Source organism: Canariomyces notabilis (genome assembly GCF_033297395.1).
Source record: "Canariomyces notabilis strain CBS 508.74 unplaced genomic scaffold N656scaffold_35, whole genome shotgun sequence".
NCBI classification, from domain to species: domain Eukaryota; kingdom Fungi; phylum Ascomycota; class Sordariomycetes; order Sordariales; family Chaetomiaceae; genus Canariomyces; species Canariomyces notabilis.
The window spans coordinates 257,837-273,129 of NW_027041857.1; the positions used below are offsets into that span (position 1 = coordinate 257,837).

At 55.8% G+C, this 15,293-nt stretch overlaps 8 protein-coding genes across 8 annotated transcripts; 2 read left to right on the forward strand and 6 right to left on the reverse strand.

The window, feature by feature from the left end:
- Nucleotides 1–2,701: 2,701 nt before the first annotated feature.
- On the reverse strand, nucleotides 2,702–4,902 carry N656DRAFT_784651 (NicO-domain-containing protein). The gene is made up of 3 exons (XM_064816220.1): nucleotides 4,166–4,902; nucleotides 3,502–4,021; nucleotides 2,702–3,434 (listed from the first exon to the last, which is right to left on the reverse strand). The coding sequence occupies exons 1-3, from the start codon at nucleotides 4,457–4,459 to the stop codon at nucleotides 3,010–3,012; spliced, it is 1,239 nt and encodes a 412-aa protein (XP_064665680.1). The 5' UTR covers nucleotides 4,460–4,902; the 3' UTR covers nucleotides 2,702–3,009.
- N656DRAFT_784652 (uncharacterized protein) lies at nucleotides 4,475–5,109 on the reverse strand. Its single transcript, XM_064816221.1, has 2 exons — nucleotides 5,065–5,109; nucleotides 4,475–5,009 (listed from the first exon to the last, which is right to left on the reverse strand). Exon 2 carries the CDS (start codon nucleotides 4,884–4,886, stop codon nucleotides 4,719–4,721), a length of 168 nt encoding a protein of 55 aa, XP_064665681.1. The 5' UTR covers nucleotides 4,887–5,009; nucleotides 5,065–5,109; the 3' UTR covers nucleotides 4,475–4,718.
- A 462-nt stretch (nucleotides 5,110–5,571) lies between these two features.
- On the forward strand, nucleotides 5,572–7,343 carry N656DRAFT_840050 (cytochrome P450; the record flags this gene model as incomplete). Its single annotated transcript, XM_064818925.1, has 4 exons — nucleotides 5,572–5,820; nucleotides 5,874–5,999; nucleotides 6,058–6,217; nucleotides 6,280–7,343. The coding sequence occupies 4 exons, from the start codon at nucleotides 5,572–5,574 to the stop codon at nucleotides 7,341–7,343; spliced, it is 1,599 nt and encodes a 532-aa protein (XP_064665682.1).
- Nucleotides 7,344–7,430: 87 nt separating this feature from the next.
- N656DRAFT_453224 (uncharacterized protein) lies at nucleotides 7,431–8,149 on the reverse strand. The gene is made up of 2 exons (XM_064809694.1): nucleotides 7,982–8,149; nucleotides 7,431–7,918 (listed from the first exon to the last, which is right to left on the reverse strand). The coding sequence occupies exon 2, from the start codon at nucleotides 7,884–7,886 to the stop codon at nucleotides 7,518–7,520; it is 369 nt and encodes a 122-aa protein (XP_064665683.1). The 5' UTR covers nucleotides 7,887–7,918; nucleotides 7,982–8,149; the 3' UTR covers nucleotides 7,431–7,517.
- Nucleotides 8,150–8,644: 495 nt separating this feature from the next.
- On the reverse strand, nucleotides 8,645–10,112 carry N656DRAFT_792818 (uncharacterized protein; the record flags this gene model as incomplete). Its single annotated transcript, XM_064817115.1, has 2 exons — nucleotides 8,645–9,231; nucleotides 10,043–10,112. The coding sequence occupies 2 exons, from the start codon at nucleotides 10,110–10,112 to the stop codon at nucleotides 8,645–8,647; spliced, it is 657 nt and encodes a 218-aa protein (XP_064665684.1).
- N656DRAFT_453644 (lytic polysaccharide monooxygenase) lies at nucleotides 10,094–11,638 on the forward strand. Its single transcript, XM_064809695.1, has 2 exons — nucleotides 10,094–10,265; nucleotides 10,337–11,638. Exon 2 carries the CDS (start codon nucleotides 10,495–10,497, stop codon nucleotides 11,551–11,553), a length of 1,059 nt encoding a protein of 352 aa, XP_064665685.1. The 5' UTR covers nucleotides 10,094–10,265; nucleotides 10,337–10,494; the 3' UTR covers nucleotides 11,554–11,638.
- Nucleotides 11,639–11,723: 85 nt separating this feature from the next.
- Nucleotides 11,724–12,194, reverse strand: N656DRAFT_772138 (glutathione-dependent formaldehyde-activating; the record flags this gene model as incomplete). The annotated part of the gene is made up of 1 exon (XM_064813904.1): nucleotides 11,724–12,194. One exon carries the CDS (start codon nucleotides 12,192–12,194, stop codon nucleotides 11,724–11,726), a length of 471 nt encoding a protein of 156 aa, XP_064665686.1.
- Nucleotides 12,195–12,553: 359 nt separating this feature from the next.
- Nucleotides 12,554–15,015, reverse strand: N656DRAFT_762308 (uncharacterized protein). Its single transcript, XM_064813262.1, has 2 exons — nucleotides 13,405–15,015; nucleotides 12,554–13,341 (listed from the first exon to the last, which is right to left on the reverse strand). Exons 1-2 carry the CDS (start codon nucleotides 14,802–14,804, stop codon nucleotides 13,008–13,010), a joined length of 1,734 nt encoding a protein of 577 aa, XP_064665687.1. The 5' UTR covers nucleotides 14,805–15,015; the 3' UTR covers nucleotides 12,554–13,007.
- Nucleotides 15,016–15,293: the final 278 nt, after the last annotated feature.

The following is a 15,293-nucleotide window of genomic DNA, read 5'->3' on the forward strand; positions in this document are numbered from 1 at the left end:
GGGAACGAAGCAATCGTTGAAGTGGTGTCTAGTTCGGTTTAGAGACATGAGGACATCTGCAAAGGCCGAATTCTGGAAGGCTCGCGAGCTCGAGGTCCGGCACTAGATATATCACGGCCGAGGATGCCGTGAGGCTTGGCAAGGTTCGTATGAGACCCGTTTGAGGGCTAGGTACGTGATGCAAGCCGATTCTGCTGCCGAGTAGGACTTGGGTTACGGCATGTAGCAGATCGTCCGAGATGTTGGGTTAACCCGGAGGGCGGGCGGCCGGTCCTGTTATATAAGACAGCGAAGTGAAGTTCCGCGTAGCCCTGCCCCAGGGGGTCCCATGGTCCTTGGTAGCCCACATCTTTCGCCCCGAGACACACCACCCTTCGGCGGCCCGCCGTCGCCATACCTTAGGCGACTGGGTGCGTACATAGGTGGGATCTCAAGGCTTGCGGCGGGCGGGTGACATCCTGCCTGTGTACGAAGCATGCAGTGTAATCTGCGGATACCTTGTTGATCGTGGAATGAGAGAAGGCGCCCAGAAGGACAAGGGTCCTGTGCCCCCTTGGCTCTGCCCTGCTCGCCCCACCATGCATTGCGGCCCCAGCCCATCCCACCCTTCTCCCCCAGCTGTTGGTGCGTGCTCTGAAACGGAAAGCCAGGCCGAAGAAATCGGCCGAGGGAATCGCTGATTGTGAGGCGTCTGCGGCGCACCCAGCAGACTGGAGCCGAGGGTTTGGAGAAGCAACAAGGGCAAAAATAGCAGTGCAACAAGCGCGATGCGGTCAGGGCAACGCTCAGTATCGCCGTCAAAGCGACAAACAAAACCAGCTGCGGGTCGCCCGAGTGTCCTGAGCTATCGGCTGGCTAATTGGATAAGCATGGCATTGTATGTACAACTCAGAGGTAAGGCAACTGGAAAATTGCTGTGCTGGTGAATTTGCTAAGGCACAAAGGCAACTGCGGTGACACCAAGCGCGCGGGAACCTAACTTCTGCCGGTAGAGCTGGTCTGCTCGGTGAGCCAGAGTGGGATGGAATTGATGGTGATCTGGCCAGATCATCCGAAAGACCGAGAACTGTCCGCTTGATCGCATTGTCTCACAACACTTGATTGATGTGGTGGCTTGAATATACCAGGGACCGATGAAGCCTTCACGATGAAAATCGTTGACAGAGTTAGGTTGCGAGGCGGCAAAACTTTGCCCTGTGTAACCGCCCGTTAAGGGAGTCCCAAATTCCAAAGGTGGGGTACATTGCGCCCAATCATCCCACTTCGGGCTGTCGCTTCCTCCCCCCTGAGTCCCCTCCCTTTCCTGGCCACCGGCCACCGGCTCAGCCCGCTCATCTCTCTCGTTACAGGCGAGTGTCAAGATGCGGCGCGACCGACCAATTCGGAGCCGGCCAATGCAAGTAACCGTGTCGCTCAATGCTGCCCAGGCTCTCTGCATGCAGGAACGGGCAGCGCGCAAATGCAGCGAGGCTGAGTTGGCTCGGGTGGCGGCAACAGACGTCATTGGGTCCTACGCCAACCCGTATTTCCATTGAACCGTTCCAAACACCGCCGCCCGATTGTCAGGTCAGGTATCTACTGCACGGCGATCATTGATATCGTCTCTCGTATGTTATTTGGTGGCGGGCAAGGCGTCGGTAGCCTCGTATGCAGCGAGCCGATCGTCGTGCTACTGCTGGCAGTTGCCAGTTGGGCCATGGATTGTTGTTGGGGGAAAGTGCAGATTTGCAACCTCGAATTTCCTTGATACTCGCCACCAAGCTGCCTTGCGCGAGTTGGCCAACTCAGCGGGATCAGTTGATCTGCAGACGATCTCTTCGGGTACCGGAATACGATGCTGATGGACGACAGCAAAGGTGGCGTTGATCCATGATAACGTCTAGTTCGCTCACCGAGGTGAGTGAGGACCGCGAGTTGCGCAACGCGCTACAACATTTGCACCTGCCTTTGCATTCTGGCTGCACAAGGCAATCTCGTGTGTGTTGAAGCGACCGCGGACCGACTGATCAACACCACGCGACTCGCCAGTATCAGACCAGCAGCTTTGCTGTCAAACCATCCGCAAAGAATAAGGTTATTCATTGTATTCAGATTCTAGCCCTGGCTTCTATGTTTGCCTACTCCTGTGTCGCCAACGTTCGGTGAGAGAAGTTGATTCGGAGCGCGGTGTGCTCCGGGGCTTCATCGCTTTCCTTTCGGAAGCCAACTCTAGTGCAGCTCCAGAACCGAGCAGCTTCAGATACCTAGGAAAGGTAGGGCTGTCCAGGACAATAAAGGGAGCTTCCCGGGGATCCTCACCCCATGGTCGATGAGAGCGATCTGCGGTTGCAAACCTGGAAACCAGAAAACTTTGGAAAGCAAGGCTGACTGCTTCCAGTTTGTGTGTTGCTGCACAATCCGTCTTAATCGGGCGGACGGTCAGGCGAGCATCTGTGCTGCACAGGTGATTGTTTTCTGCTGTTGGCACGACTTGATATGCAGTCCTCGCCAACATATTACAAAGTACAATGCCTTACTTACCAGAATAAAGAGCCTTTAGAGAGGCGTTAACCTGCCTTCGATGAGGTATCCGTGTTCGCCTCATCAGAGCTGCGATTCCTTGATGCAAGTTGAAAGCACACTCGCTCGTCTCACGGCCTTTTCCATGACTATCAGCCACAGAAAGAGTATGGAGTATGGCCCCGGTCTCCTTCCTAGTGTCAACTGTCAACATTCGTTGGATAATGCCGAAACCTAGGGAAGGCTAAGTTGTCCATGACAACCAGATGTAAGGTTTCTATTTGGGTATCTTAGCTATCCCAACCGCTTCCTTATGCCAACTGCGCATTCGTCTTTCGTCTCTCCTGGAAGCCGACAACGCGTAGTCCGGATACCCACGATATACAGTGGGTTGGGTGGGCACTTCGTGAGAATCCCGACGTTGCGTGTGGCATTCACATGACTGACACGCACCGCCCGCCTTGCATTGCGGGATCCTGGATGAGCCCCTGAATTGCCTCCCCTTCTCACTCAAACAGTCGTGCCGTATCCGAGGTCTCGAGCGGCTTCTGGAGGAATCAGTGCATCCGGGCTCCGCGGTTCCGTCTCATCCCCGTGCCCAGAAACTCTCCTGTCCATCCGCCTTCTCCAAGGTCGATAAATCACCACCGAACCGAGGCCAACAAGGAGGAAGACACCGCATATACAGCCGCCAATAACGTCGTAGTAGTCTCCAATGGCGCCGACGCCTTCCCAAAAGCTCCCATCGGGCTCAGCAACGTGCTCAATGAGCGACAAGACCTGGATTATGCCGATGAAAGCCGAGACGAACACAGTGATTCCAGTCAGGACAATGGAGTAGTACAGGATGGCCACCACGTCTCTGGAGAATGCTTTGGAGGTGTACAAAGCCATCATGAGGGCGCCGTCGGTGGTATCAAGAAGGCACATGCCAGCTATGTAAGTGTCAGTCGGTCATTCTTAGATCCAGCAGCCCCATGCTGTCGAGCAAGGCGCACTTACCAGTAAACAGCGCGGGAAAGATCAATATGACCCACATACTCGTCCCAGCAGCCGCCTGGATGCTCGCAATGCCCAAGATAGCAATTTCGGAGCTGGTATCAAAACCCAGCCCAAACAGGATCCCCAACGGCAGCATCTTCCAGGGCCTGTCCACGATCCTGAACACGCCGCGAAACACCCTGCCGAGAAACCCGATGCCTTCCAGATGCTGCATCTGCCCTGTAGCTGTCCCGGCCACGTCGACATCAACCTCGCCGGCGTCACTCACACTCTCGCTCTCGCTAGTCCCGCCCCGTTGGTCCCTGGCGACGGCGACCCGCTGCTCCTCCAAGACAGCCCGCAGCCTCCGCACCAGCCGCCACAGCACCCACCCGTTCCCGGCACAGAGAAGCAGCAGGAAGGCCGCCGACACGCTCGTGCCAATGATGCCCCCAATGCGCTGGAAGTTATCGAAGCGCTCGCGCAGCGCCCCCGCCGTGGCCGCCACCACCACACACGTGACGATGACCACGGTCGAGTGCTGTTGAATAGGCAAGTGGGGTCAGCTCATCAACCACCCATTATCGGCAATGCTAGTATCTCGCTGATGTATAAACCATCTCATCACTCAACATTACACCAACCAACACATCGCAACATCAACATCAACATAGGCTCAACATACCCCGAGACTGAAAAACGTCCCCACCGCCACCGGCCTCTGGCCCGAGGCAATTAGCCGGCGGGTCATGAGGTCGATGGCACTAATATGGTCGGCGTCGAGTGCGTGGCGGAGGCCGAGCGTGTACGAGAGCACGGCGGGGGAGATGAGTTTGGGGTTGTAATGTAACAAAGTCCCCGCGGCGGTCCACACGATGGCGTTGACCAGGAGCAGGAGGGCGATCAGGGACAGCGCTGACAGCGGGATGGCGCGCAAGGGCCCCAGGTGGGAGTGCCATTTTCGAAGGGTGGCTTTCATGTTGTGTTGGTTTCTTGAAAGTTGAAGGCTAGGGGTCGAGGTGCGCGTGCGGAGGGGGAGTGGTGAGCTTGATGGAGGGGTAGGGGCTGGTGGTGAAATGGTGAGTTGTTTTGATCCCACCTACTTCGTACCCCTTAACGATATAAAGGAACAGGAAGAAGGGATGAAGTTTTGGGTATATGGTAGCCTCGAAGCGTTGGCTGGCAGGAGGGGTTAAAATCATGAACCGGTAGTCGCGTGTCGACTCGCATCCTCACATTTACACGGCGCTTATCTTGCCATTACTCGATTGTGTTGGGTTTTCGTTATCGGCATTGGTCACTCTGCATGCAAGAGTGGAGATAATATGGGAAAAGTTGTCAGGCATTTTTCTTGGAGGTGGAACACGTCGTGATGCCAATGTAACTTGGTCTCCAAGTCTTGCCATGCGGAATGATTTTGTGCGGTCTCTTGCGCTGCTTTTGGGTGTGAATATGGCGAAAATCGGCAACGACATCCCACGATTTTCACTACCCCGCCCCCACCCAGACGGGCCAGACCACATCTCGGTGTAGGGTTTTGGATACCTACCTTAGGTACTAAAGGTAACTGAAGATGGTCTACAGAAGGAATCGGCGTTTTGACATCCGTCCTGTTACCCATGTACGGCAAGTCGATATTTTGTGATGTGCGAAACCTGGATCCGGATGGAGGAGTCTCAGGGGTATGTTCTCAGACCTGTGTTCGCCCTCATTCCCAGGATCTCGCCCTATTTATTTTGGATCAGCTAAGCAACTAAACAATAGTTGCAACTGCTCACATGGGTGGCGCAATCAGTGGGTGTTGGTGTTGAGTGCACTGACGATGGCTGTTGCTGCTATAGTGTCAAAGTGGTTTGCCAGCGTTTGTCAGAGCGCTTGGTTAGGAGACGCCGGCGTACTGTATGAAACAAACATCTTGTTCTAGTGCTAGGCACCATTGTCAAGGCAGTTGTGGCAAGTGTGTTTACATCACTAGTAGTACTTAACTTGAGCGCGCTAAGTCTACCTTGGATCAGTTGCTGTGTTGTCTAATACCTCTTCCCCTCGAACATCTCGAAAGAACGCCGTATTTGGCTACCAGCAGAGGAGATGATGGTCAAGAACACCCTGCAGCTGTGCCTCCTCTGGGAGCCTCTGTCTTCTTTGGTCGATAGACTGGGTGCATTTGCCTCGACGGCGCTGCTACTGGTCATCTCATGGAGCCTCTCGGTCATATTTTGGCCAACCGAGAGACCAAACGCCCCGGTGGCAGGCTATCGGTCGATGTTTGAGCCTTCCTTCTTGTTGAAGGCCAGATTCATCAGGAATGCCAACAAGATTATCGGAGATGCGTACAAGACAGTGAGTCCGTCGCTCCCTGACATCGACAAGTTCTCGGCTGACATACGAGCCAGATGAGGGACAGGCCGTTTGTGGTCCGTCGGTATGATCTCGACTTCGTGGTCCTACCGGTGAAGTACCTCGAGGAGATCCGCTTGATCTCGTACAAGAAGCTCAGCAGTCGCGGAGCTCAGGTTGGGGTAAGTTCTCCTCGTCTCGCACAGTAATTCCCGAATACTAACTGCAGCTGCTGCCCAGAACTTGGTCCCTGACTGGAACGGCTTGGACGGCGTTGTAAACTCAAACCTCCATGTCGAAGCTGTGAGGAGGCATCTGAATCCCGACCTGTACAAGTACGTCGACTACGGGTATAACGAGCTGGCACATGGATGGGCTGATGAGGTGCCTCGTACTGATGGTAAGCACCAGAAACCACTGGGTTCTCTGAGCGACCAAACGCCAACCGCTAACCATGAGCAGACTGGAGCTTGACCAACATCGAGGAAGTGATGCGCAGGCTGATGGCGCGCATTACTGCCAAGATCTTTATGGGCGACACAGCCAGCCGAGACCCAAGCTGGATCAACATCTCTGTCGGCTTCTCGGTGGACCTGTTCGAGTCGTCCTTCGGCATCAAGATGTTCCCTCCCTGGACATACCCTTTCATTGTTTGGCTCATCCCGGCAAGGTATAGAGTGCGCCGCCAACTGGCAGCTACGCGGCAGATGGTAGATAAGCTCCTTCAGCGGCTCAACGATGCCCAAGCGCGACGAAGGCAGGGCGAGACGATAGACGAGGAAGACACGCTCCTGAACTGGATGGTTGAGAACGGCAAGCCCTGGGAGAACACGGTGCCTCAGATGGCCGCGCGCCTGTGCGTCTTGGCCATGGCGAGCATCCACACGACGGCCGCGACGCTGGCCAATGTGGTGTACGAGCTGTGCGCGCATCCGGAATGGATCCCCGTCCTGCAGGAAGAGATCGACACCATTGCCCAAGACCTCGGCAAGCCCGACGACAACCTCGCCTCGGAGGGCAGCACGTCCAAGCAGTGGTGCGAGCGGCTCGAGAAGCTCGACAGCTTCATCATGGAGAGCCAGCGCCACAACCCGGTCATGATCCTCAACCCGCAGCGGCTGGCCACCGAGCCCATCATGCTGTCGGGCGGCGTGTACATACCCGCGGGCACGCGCCTGGCCTTTGCCAACCACGAGCACCACATGGACCCGCGCACCCACCCGGACCCGGCCGTCTTCGACCCCCTGCGCAGCTACCGCAAGCGCCATGCCGCCGCGGACCAGCGCCACCTTCACCTGGCCGACCAGACGCACCCCAGCGCGCTCAGCTTTGGCTACGGCAACCAGGCCTGTGCTGGGCGCCACTTTGCCGTGGCTGTGATGAAGCTTATCATGGCGAGGATGTTGTACGAGTTCGACTTCCGCTTCCCTGAGGGGCAGGGTATGCCTGAGAATAGATATGTGGATGAGAATGTGTATAAGGATCTGGGCGCGAGGGTAGAGATGAAGAGGAGGGCAAGGGGGTAAGGAGGACGAGGGTCGCTGTTATTAGGCCTATCTATGATATTCCCACTGTGTTTTTAGAGCTTCTCATGAACCTTGGATTATTCCTCGAATCTTCATGCGGTCTAGCCTAGACTTTGTCCGCCAAGGGCAAGATTATGCGCGGTGAATGCGGCCAAACAGTAATGCTCATCGTCGTCAATTTTGCAGGTTTGCAGGCGTAAAGGGTTCGGAAGAGCGACTAAGCGGTGGGAGATAACCAAGCCTCGTGCGAACGGGTGGGAGGAGCGAGCGACAAGGGATGGCTGGCTCAGTGCCGCAGTCAAGATGCCTCCTGATGGCAACAACCCTATCCGAACTCTGAATATCGCCGTCACCCGCCAACCGACTCCCACTTCCCTGCCTCACAAGCTCGTACCAAGCCGCCCGCATTCGACGGAGCAGAGCGGATATAGTTGAAGCCAGCATCATCTTCTGCTGCTTGAATCTTGCTCGGGTGCGACGCCAGCATAGGCTTGTTCGAGTTCGTCCGGGAGCTGGGAACTTGTGTTCTTGTCGGATGGACATTTAAAGCAGTCTGACTTGGAGGGAGTCAGGTGCTGCCATCAACTTGCGTTAGTACTCGACGGGCGGTACTACTATCACGATCGGCTCACCGATACAGTGACGAGGCCGGCCTTTGCTCAGTGCATGGTGGAAAGCGCAGAGTCCGCATGTACAGTTCGTTGTTGCTCCGCACCGGATCCAGGGTTCCTCACTTCCGCTCCCAGTTTCCAGTCAATGACACATCGGCTGTATCATTTCTCGCTTCGCATGCTGGCGTCGTTGGGACCACGAGGATCGGAGCAATCGCCGACCGGGGGAGAGACTGAGGTTCGTCGAGTGCCAGTGGAAGCTCGGAGGCAGCTCCATCCGACATTCCAACTGACATTCTAGGAGATTGCGGCAGCTCAAACCGTGGAAATATTATCCAACCCCAAGGAGTGAGCATTCTTCTTTGCAAGCTGCTGAGCCTCGTTCACCCAAAGTCGATGTTGTCAAGGTGGATAACGTTCATGCTGGATGCGATAATGGCGAAGCTCTGGGTCGGGGTTTCGTCAACTGGTGGGGAGAATCGGAAAGCCAAATTCCGCGCAAAAGTCCCGCTCCACCAGGCCGTCGCTGCGGGGACAGATGACCCACGCGGCCATGGCGGGAAAGGACCGCTCAAACCTTCCCTGCAGTGTCTTCCATCTTATCCCCTCCTGCCGTCCATCATTCCAACCCCTGCTGAAATCAGGGAAATCCTCCTGGAGATGGACGGTCCCGTCCCAAACTGCATGGACTCAAAGTGATTTCCCCTCGCTAAGGAGCTGCACAAACTGCTCAATCCGTTTCTGCCGTGTCTCGTCCCGCTTCGCAGTCTCGATGCGCCAAAGAAACGAATAGCGTTTGGTCTTGTTAAGGCCCTCAAAGAATGCCTTCGCCTTCTTGTTGCGATCCAGGGCCGCTCGAAAGTCGGCTGGGACCTGCATCACGCTCGACGACGAGTATGCCTTCTCCCACCGCCCGTCCGCCTTCGCCGCCTCGATTTCGAGTTGTCCCGCATCGCGCATGCGCCCCGCAGCGATCAGTTCGGCGACCTTGTCAACATTCCGCTTGGACCACATGCTCTTCTTCCGACGGGGAGTGAACTTTTGGATAAAGTGCTCTGCATCGAGCGATTTTCTCTGGCCGTCAATCCATCCAAAACATAATGCCGTGTCGACGGCTTCGTCGTAGGTAACGGACGCAATTCCGGACCCTTTTTTGCTGATCTTCAACCACAGTCCCGTTGACTGCGCGCAGTTGGCTTCCAGCCATGTCTCCCAGGCATTCGCATTCTCGAACAGCTGGATTGGCAGCGATCCGGAGATGGCGGGACTGACGGTTGCTTTGGCTTGCAAAGCTTTCGCGAGTCGGCTTCTCGTTGACATCTTGGGCTTGACGCAGCCGCGTCTAGGGATCGCCAGTGTTTTGGTGAGGTGCGTTGATGGGATGTGGTCAGAGACAATCCAGGCAACGCTCAAGGCGTCCGAAGTCCGAGGGCCAGGGTTAGCATCCTTGTCCCTTCGGAGTTACCAAAAACGATCGCCAAGACCATGCCGTCCAGCAGTTGAACCATCACCGAGAACTAAACGACACCTGTACAGTACAACACCTTATTCGGTCTTCAGTCAGCATATGGTACTGCCGTCCTCTTGTCCAGTACGAGACAGAGAACTCGACTAGCGGGAGTTATCCGTATCTTCACCAGATTGTACTGTACAGTACTAACCTTCCGTCTTACCGGCTCCCAGTCCCACCGTGAGCAATCCCAATTCCCCGGGCCTCGTTTCCGTGCAACGAATCACGGCATGCGCCGATCATATCGTTCATGGGTACCTCGCAGACGGATCCCGGGATCAACGAAAAAGGGAAAGTAACTTAGATGAAACATGCCCCACGCTCCGTTTAGACATGACTGCCCATAGCCAGCCGGAGATACTTGATTATCCGGATCTCGGGGTAGAACCAAGGCTGCAAGGCAGGAGAATGCGGAAGTCGACTGGCGGAATATCGCAAAGAAGCGTCTCACCCCGGATGATCAACACTGAGACTTCCCAAACCTTCGACAATGCAGCGTATCCCCAACAAACAATTGAGGAAGCGATCAACAGGGTATTATGGCCTGTTCCTGGTGTTCCGTCATCAGTTCCGTCGACCGGCAACGGAACCCATCGCACTCCCCTTCGAGTCCCTGACGGTGCGCTGATCAGTTGGTAAAAGTTTCATCAAGATCCCAGAAACCAGGCTCGAGCCGGGCACTGCAGGAAGCTCTTCCTTCGCTTGACCGCTCGGCTCGAACGGTGCGTGAGGCAGTTTATACAGATGACCCGGGCGATCTCAGGCTCGGCACGGGACAATTAGGTTATAACTCATAAGATGGTTCGCAATAAGGATAAATGAGCACACACTCTGATCTGCACCCCAGAATCCCGGCTAACATCCCGTCCCAGACGTTGATGGCCAAGAAATGATCGACTAGCAATTCACCTACAGCGTATAAGATGAGCCTATAACCGTGATAACCGTGGTCTTAATAACTCAAGCTGGTCTCGCACCCTCACTTCCAGGCCGCCCTCGCATCTTGGACATCCTCACAAAGTACTACGAAATGCCTCCTCTGGTGTCACTCCCAACCCTTCCCCTCCACCTCACCGACCTCCTCACCCTCCTTACCCTACTCACCCTCCCCCTGACTTGCCATGGCCACTCTCACCTGTCACACATCACCATCAACGGCCTGTTATACCACGGCTTCGACCCGCGCCCGAACCAGCAGCCCAACCCGCCCGACCACGTGGGCTGGTCGAGCGGCGCTACCGACGACGGCTTCGTAGCCCCCTCGAAATACTCCGACCCGGACATAATCTGCCACGTCTCCGGCACAAGCCCGGCCGCGCACGCCCCCATTCGCGCCGGGGACCGCGTGCAGGTACACTGGAATGGCTGGCCCATCGGGCATGTTGGGCCAGTACTTACCTACCTCGCGCGGTGTGATGACAGTGGCAGTGGCAGTGGTAAGGGAGGTGGGTGTGCCGGGGTGGACAAGACGGCGCTAAGGTGGACGAAGGTGGATGATTCGGCGCCTGTGATGGCGGCGCTTACGCAGGGGGAGCCGCAGGTTGTTGGGAGAGGGAAGGGAAAGCTTGCAAGGGAGCGGTGGGCGACGGACGTCATGATTGCGGCGAATAATACCTGGTTGGTGGAGGTGCCGAGGGGGTTAAGGACGGGTGCGTATGTGCTGAGGCAGGAGATTGTGGCGCTGCATTTTGCGGAGAGGAAGGGAGGGGCGCAGAATTATCCGCTGTGTGTTAACTTGTGGGTGGAGGGCTTGAATGGGGAGGAGTCGGACGGGGAGTTTAAGATGGATGGATTTGACGCGAGGGAGTTCTATAAGGAGGATGATCCGGGAGTTTGGGTTAATGTCTCTGCGGCTGCCATGACCCGGTATGTGGTCCCGGGGCCGACGGTGGCGGTTGGGGCGGCGCCGGTGCCGCATGCGGAGCAGCGGGTGACTGCGGCCAGGGCCGTGGGGACACCGGTGGTTGTCGTGAGCGGGTCGAGGACGGCACCGTTTACTAGTAGCGGGACTGCCACGCCGAGGGCTAAGGCAGGGGGGGAAGGGAGGCGTTATGCAGGGGACAGAACGAGTCTGAGACCGGATCCTTGAGTCTGGATATGAATCCTTGGTTGCTATGAACCGGGACGGGGAGCTGCGGGCAGCCTTATGTTTTGTTTGCTCTGTATATATTTCCAACTTTCGTATAAACTGATGCTTACATTTCACGAGTCCAACCAAAACACCCATCTTCTCGGGCTATCACTACCCTCCTGCCTCCATCAATAGTAGCTGCCGCCGGGGTAAGGCTTCTCCGCCGGCCCAGCATTCCAATTCTCCTTCTTCCCGTCCCAAAAACGAACCTTCCACTCGCGCAAATCCAGCCCCTCCTGGTCCGGGTCCAGCGTGACGGCATTGATGCTGAAGACCTTGTGGACTTGGCCCTCATACTCATATTCTCCGTGGCAGAGAAGATGGATGCCGCATTTGTTGCAGAACCGGTGCTGGCTCTGCTTGGTGGCAAATCGGTAGGCTGGTACATCATCCAGCGAGGCCGGCGAGAGCAGCTTGAAGCTCTGCTCTGGGTCGGGGATTCGAACGCCTAACCGGTTCGTCTTGAGGCAGATGCTGCAGTTGCACTTGGTCGCTTCGAAGGACGGGTTGGATAGGTCAAGGGCGACTGAGTAGCGGACGGCGCCGCAGTGGCAGCTGCCTGTGTACCAGGTTTTGGGGGTTTCGCTTGAGGAGGACATGGTGAGCTGTCAGTTGAAGTGTTTGCTATGGCCTGGTCTGTTGGGTTTTACTCTTCAAGAGGATGGTATAGGAATGAAAGGGAGAGGAGAGAAAAGGGCTGGCACAAGTGAAAGAGGAACAAGTACCTTATAGCTATGAAGCGCCAAGGTAGTTACTAGGGAGTTGAGCCGAGGCACATTTATTGTACACGTCCGCGGCGTTGCAAGGCCAGGCGTGATCAGTCTTGGTCTAGGCGGTCTGGGGTGGATCCGACTCATCCGAACAGGTCCTGCAGGCTGCAGGAGTATCAGGAATCTCCAAGAAGGCTCCCGCAATTCAATGACTCTTGAAGAAACTTGGCTGTACTGGTGCGACCTGTATAGGCGGTTTGAGGTTGAGCTTCTGCAGAAACAGTCAGACTGCAGGGATCTGGCAGAAGGTTCCAGCAATTCATAGTCACTCACCGAAGCTCTCTGCCGCAGCCTACGCAGAGCCCCAATTATCTTGGCGTTGACTAGTGAACTCGTATTGCTGGAGGACGACCAAAGCCCTAGATCTCAAGTGTTACCGTATCTGTACACTATGGGCAGCCTGAGGTCTGCCAAATAGTCGCTCCCTGTACTGTAACAGACTCTAACAGACAGTTGTTGCTTTCCTAGCACCTGGCGTACATACATTAGAGGTACAATACAATACTGCAGGCACCAATAGAGGACCCGAGTTCCAGCGAATCGCGATTATGCTGAGCCGGACTGGCTCTCAAGATACAGGTCGATCCAAGTGCATTCGATCCGAGTGCATGCGCTGTGTCTGACAATTTGACAAAGACGTAACTAGCACCGGCCGGGGATAACCTCCCGAGTCTGCGGCTCTGACACTTCGTCGCAGTTGACCTGGAAGTCAATATCCTGCGTGTTGAACATCAGCCTGAGCTGCTCAAAATGGAACTCGAGGGGAACCGCGTCCTCCATGACCCATGTCCACGGGATCTTGCACAGAAACACCACTTTCTTTAGCTTGCTCATTCGTGTTCTCACGTCGCATGCGAACTGCGTCAAGGTCCGCAGCGCGGTCTCTCGGTAGCTGTGATGGGATTGGTAGTGCTTGACCTTGTCCTCGACGTCCCAGTACGGGAGGACCTCAACCATGTCCGCATTCTGCCACCACCTGTGTGACTTGTTAGCTTACCTAATCCTTGGAATCGGAATCAGCGATGGGAACGACACGTACCAGTCCTCGAGCGTCAGCTCAACTAGATTAGGCGGGAGCAAATCGACGAGTGGTATCTCGGCCACGGTGGAGGGTTTCCCGTATAAAACGGCCAGCTGAATACACAGTGTCTCAAGCCGTTCCATTTGAGCCAGAGCGGCGAGCCTACCCTCGGGCCCGATCAAACATTCAAATCCACGGACATCGACCCAGCTGATGTCGAGGTTGCGCAGCTTCTTTGCATGTCGCATCAGCCCAAAGTCAAATGCCTCCGGGTCCGCGTGGGTGCTGTTGTCGTGGTGCGTCTCGATGGTGGGCTCGTAAGGACGCGACGTCATGTACAAGGTCTCGAGCTTGGGCGCATTCAGCAGGATCTGGTGCAGATTCCGCGGACAGGCAAGACTATTGTGAAGGTAGATCTTGCGGATGTTGGTGAGGTAGGGGGTTGGCACCCTGCCGCCGACAAGAAAGGAAAGACGCTCCTCTTCCACGTTTGTCCAGATGCCGTCGTCGGCGCTGACTTCGAGTGTGGTTAGGTTCGGGAACGACTCGTAAAGTGACGCGTATTGGCGCGGCTGCGCGCCCCAAGCTTCCGGAATCTCGCAGTCGCAATTCTCTGCTTCAAAGTGCTCTAACAAATCCGGGTCGCCTTGCAACAGGAGGGTGTGAATGTTTTGAAAGGGAGTTATCTCTGGTTCATTGTAGGTGCTGAACAGCCTCTTGACGGCCTCGCAAAAGCGGTCGTATTCCGGGTCATCATCGCAGATGGGGACCTGCAGAAGCAAGACCTCCAGTTTGGTGAGAAAGATCAGAATGACTAACAGGACTAATTGCGGATAATGGTCAACCAGGCCGGGCAGTGCTGGGGTGCGCTGGTTCGTTTGGATGCCGAACTTCAAAGCCGCCAGCATCTGGCGGGCCATGTTGTTGAGGTTCTCGGACTCAATGACCAGCTTGATGGAGGGAAGATATTTGGTGAGGGCCCGGCGGGTTTCGCGGATCACAGTCTCGCTGGTCAGAGTCAGGTGGCAGGAGAGATGGCGTGTCCATTGGGCATAGCGAGGCTTCTCGCACATGGTGCGGAGGAAGAGGACCATGGACGGCTCGTCGCACAGGGCGACGATGCGGTACAGCAAGGGGCGGGCCATCTCGGCGAAGCGGCGCGAGACAAGGCAAACGCTGTGGAGCCCGCGGCGACGACGCGTGAAGTCGAACCACGGCTCATCGCTGGCCAACTGGTCGTAGGCAACAGGGTGTGTGTCGCCAATTTCGGGCGGTTGAGGGACGAGACATTCCAGAATCAGTGCCAGAATTTCAGGCGGCATGTCATCCAAGGTGAATACCGGATTTGGAAAGTCGGTAGCCATCGGATTGTTGCTGGTGCCATGGCCTGGAGGTTGGCCGTTTGAAGAATCGGCCATTTCGGGATGAGTACTTCACACACTCTCCTATGGTGTGATTACAGGTACAGCGTGCCAATCCTCTCTCAAAGCCCGGTTAATGTTCTTCATCGAGGAAACATGCTAGATATGAGAGGAACAACGCTTGGCGGCTGCGCCGATCCTGGGAGCTGGAGTCAAATTCGTGATGCTGACGGAAAGAGTGAGAGGGGTTCTCATCGGGCATAAAAAGTTAATGCACGCTTGACCCACTCGCGCCACGCGATCGGTGAATTACGCGTGGATCCATTTAATGGAGCAACCCTAAGCCTGAGTGCTCAAGGAAGCACGAGCCAACGGGTACTTGATCCGAAATGCACCCCGCACAACAACCACAACCTACCTCAATTCCTCAAACCTCGGCGATGATTTTCGCAACGCCTGATGAAGATCAAGTGCATTTTTTTGCTTTATAAGATACCGCTTTTCTCAGGCGTCCATCGCCCCCACTGCCCGACCACAGCTGGTTTA